The sequence below is a fragment of the Cebidichthys violaceus genome, unplaced genomic scaffold (assembly GCF_023349555.1).
Source record: "Cebidichthys violaceus isolate CVI_PGR_0920_01 unplaced genomic scaffold, fCebVio1.0.p SCAF_43, whole genome shotgun sequence".
NCBI lineage: Eukaryota > Metazoa > Chordata > Actinopteri > Perciformes > Stichaeidae > Cebidichthys > Cebidichthys violaceus.
The window spans coordinates 1,661,261-1,665,180 of record NW_027176628.1 but is presented as its reverse complement, the minus strand read 5'-3'; the positions used below and the strand labels follow the sequence as shown (position 1 = coordinate 1,665,180).

At 41.0% G+C, this 3,920-nt stretch overlaps 1 protein-coding gene across 3 annotated transcripts in view; it reads left to right on the top strand.

Moving 5' to 3' along the window:
* Positions 1-3,229, top strand: part of tppp3 (tubulin polymerization-promoting protein family member 3) — a 6,295-nt gene extending 3,066 nt beyond the window's left edge. For all 3 annotated transcript variants that reach the window (XM_068728848.1, XM_068728847.1, XM_068728846.1), the window contains 3 exons: positions 300-503; positions 608-761; positions 2,163-3,229. In XM_068728848.1, the coding sequence (XP_068584949.1) occupies positions 316-503; positions 608-761; positions 2,163-2,357 (537 nt within the window). In that variant the 5' untranslated portion in view covers positions 300-315 and the 3' untranslated portion in view covers positions 2,358-3,229. The remainder of the gene's footprint in view (positions 1-299; positions 504-607; positions 762-2,162) is intronic.
* The last annotated feature ends 691 nt before the right edge of the window (positions 3,230-3,920 follow it).

Here is a 3,920-nt window from a genome sequence, read left to right as displayed (position 1 = left end):
CGCTTTGGATAAAAGCGTCTGTTAAATGACTGTAATGTAATGTAATGTAAACAATCTCTGGTGGTTGGTCCTCCACTAGTTCGATTCTGTGCAAAAACAAATCCGTCCGTCTGTCACCACTAAAATCACTTTCTATGGTCCTGTCATAAAACAGAACTCTGTGAGTTTACTTCTTCTTTGTCTCAGTGGTTCTGTGACATATTGTGTGATGATTGTCTCCATTCTGAGAGGAACGTTGGTGAATTGATTTCCTTTCCGACGTATCATCAACTGTGTTTTGTTCGTCTTGTTTTTTGCAGATATAATTTTGCCGTCATGGCGGAGAGTGCTGACATGGAGCAGCTCTTGACGTCTTTTAAGAAGTTTGCCGTCCACGGAGACACCAAGGCCACGGGGAAGGAGCTTAACGGGAAGAACTGGGCCAAACTGTGCAAAGACTGCAGGATCATCGACGGCAAGAACGTAACCGCCACTGACGTGGACATTGTCTTCTCCAAAGTCAAGTGAGTCCACAGTTTGAGTATCCAGAACAGACGGTGTTCCCGTTGTTGTTATTAGCTGCAGCTCTTGTTTCACACGCTGTTGTTTTTGTTGCCTCTGTGTGAAGACAGAAGACATCTCGAGTCATCACCTATGAGGAGTTCCAGAGGGCTCTGGAGGAGTTGGCCCCGAAGAGGTTCAAAGGTCAAAGTAAAGAGGAGGCGCTGGAGTCCATCTACAAACTGGTGGAAGGCCAAGAGCCCACCAACGCGGGAGTGACGGTGAGATGAAAAGCTTTTACCTGAAAAATGTAGCTTCTTTATCTTGTGATTGTGGACCTTTTTTTAGTCGAAATGTACAAAACTCTGATGTTTTGACATTGTTTGTGTCTCTTTGTGGTTGTTTTGTGTCTCTGATGTTTTGACATGAACACAAAATGAAACACAAACTTTTTCAAAATGGTAAAGTCCACTGAAATCGAACTAGAGGCCTCTCGGACTCTGATCAGTGTTATTGGACACCTGTCTCACTGAACACGTCTCACACACAAGAGTATTCGTATGAAGGCAGTAATCTGAGAATCTGCATCCTGATGCTGCTGGAGCTCAGGTTTCCATAGAAACCAGTGGGTGCAGCTGTTTTGATGGGTGTCACACATGAATATAAATTACAGTATCATCTGCATACAAGGCCGATGGTGAATCATTCATAAGATGAACAGAAGAGGTTCCAGGACGGCTCTGTTGGTAAGAAAGTAATCAAACAAGCTGGATAGTTTTAAATAGATAAGATAAGACAAAACAAAAACAGCTGCAAAGTATCTTAATCTGTTATAAACAGCTGCAATTTATTGATATTACTTCATGCGTCCGGGTCGTGTGTGTGTCTGTTTGTCTGTCTGTTCACGGCTAATCTTTCATCTTGACTTTGAGTTTACTTTTCTAGTTTGATTTGCAACAATTTATAACAAAAAGTAAAACATTGCAACTATTAATAATATAAAGTTTTTTTATGCCCCCCCTTCTCTGAATCAGTCTGGACCCCTGACGGTTGAGGGGGAGGAGCCTGAGGCATCAAACACCTGTGTGTCATCTGCATAGTAACGGACGTAGAAGTAATGACGCTGTTTAGAATGCGTGTGTTGCCCTTTAAAACTCTGGTGAGACAGCTGAGCTGTCTGTCTCTCAAAGAGCTTCATCAAGACATGATCAGACAGGATGAAGGAGGTTCATCACCCCCCGGGCTTCTTCTTCTTCTTCTTCTTCTTCTTCTTCAGGTCTCATGGTTCAGCTGCAGGAAACAAGTCCAGAGCTGCTCCACAGACAGATGTCTCACTCTGCTCTAAATGTTTGGACCCTCATCAGACGGGTTCCTTATTATAATGAAGTCATCAGAGTCTGAGGCCAGGAGCTGGTTTGGTTCATCTTGGGGTTGTTAAACACTGAGACATAGGAGACCCAGCAAACACTCTTTTAAAGTGCTATTTCAAACTTTGTAAAGATGCGTGAAGAGGAAAACTTTCTTGTCTCTTCATGTGTAATGTCAACAATCACAACTTTGCTAAATCACTCAGATAAATTCAAAGAATAAGTCCAGAAGGATAAATAACTTTATACATGCCCTCTCTAGCGCACCTGTAAACGCAGCTTTAGTCTCATTTCTTTCCTCTGTGTTTCCATCAGAAAGTGGCGAAGGCAAAGGCGGTGGACCGGCTGACCGACGCATCCCGCTACACCGGGTCTCACAAGGAGCGCTTCGACGAGAGCGGCAAGGGGAAAGGTCGCGAGGGCCGCGAGGAGATCGTGGAGAAGACGGGCTACGTGGGAGCGTACAAGAACGCCGGGACGTACGACGACAAGATGAAGACCGAGAAATAACAGGAAGTACCTGTTCCTTAAGTCTGGGACCAGACCTTGAACTTTGACGCCCCTCCCCCCCCTCTATGTATGTGTATGTGTGTGTGTGTGTGTGTGTGTTTGAACTGGACACAGCTTCATGTTCAGACTGATGAACTCTCTAAACCAATCGGACAGACAGTCTGGAGGATCACATCCAGGACTGTGCTGCATCAGGTCTTCATGAGTCCCTTTAGCTCCGTTCAGACTGGATTCTGTCTGTTAGCGGTTTCAGCTCATTGCTAACATGCTAACGTATCGACCTATTTGTGAACAACAGTCTTTTTTTTAGTTCACATGAAGTCAAAGTGTCTCCATCAACTATCAGCTGATTACTTGTGATTCTGAATACATCTTAAAGGGCCAGCGTGCAGAATGTGGCGCCATCTAGTGTTGAAGTTTCAGATTACAACCAACTAAAAAACTTGTTATTTTTTAGGTGATTATAGACTAAAGAAAGCATAGTTATTGATATTATAATTACATATAAATGTAACACGCTGTTCCTTTAAAGACATGACTCTTCTGTTATCTTTATGAATGTTTGTGTCCACGTCTATTACAGACCATAATATCCCGTCATTCGGTCTGAATGGAGCTGTTGTCATAGCAACCAGACGTCCTCTCAGCTCACTGTTTGAAAAAGTTTTGGGACATTTTTGGGGGATTTCCTTTTATTTCTTCATCCTGCATATTGTTGCTTTGTTTAGTTTGTTTTAACATTCTGCAGTTTTCTCCTTGTTCTTCTTCTGCATTATATGTTAAACTTTGATGTCTGGATTTGATTCAGGAGCAGAAACTGGACCGTAGCTTCAGAGGAAGTTACTTTATTAAATAATAAAAGGTTAAATAAATGGTTTATGTTCTCTCTGTTTTTACTGCTGGAACAGTTTTTAGGAACTCAAGAACGTTTTAGAACGCTTGGTTCTCCAAACGAGGTGAAGTTAGTGAAAAGTTTCTTTACAGGTTCTTCTACTTCTGAGAGTTCAGTAAATGTTGGTGGTGGTTAACGACGCGATGATGCGTGTAATTCAGTCACATGACGCTCAGGAACAAAACATGACCTCATCAACTTTTTTTCAACTTCTTAATTGTTTATTTTGTTCTGCTCCAAAATAATGCAGCTGCAAAAAATATTTTAAAAAGAACAAACGCAAAAACGAGAGACCATGCAGAAAAATAGCTAAAGTGAAAGAAAGAAAGAATGATTCTAGAAAACAAAGAACAAATAAAAGGTGGATATATAATAAGATTCATAGTGTGTTTTCTCCATTATTAACATTATTTATTAAAAGACAGAAAACAAGTCTTTAATTTCGACAATGCAACGATCCTAAAAATTGCTCATTTTATTTTTTGCACTTAAACTATTTACCGTTCATTACGAATCAACAGAAACTGAGTTTAGGTCACTTTGACATATTTAATAATCTTTTAGATTTTTCAATTCATTCTTCATTCATTTTTGTATTACTTTACTTTTGACTTTTTATGTTGACAGAGGAGTGAGTGTGTGTGTGTGTGTGTGTGTGTGTGTGTGTGTGT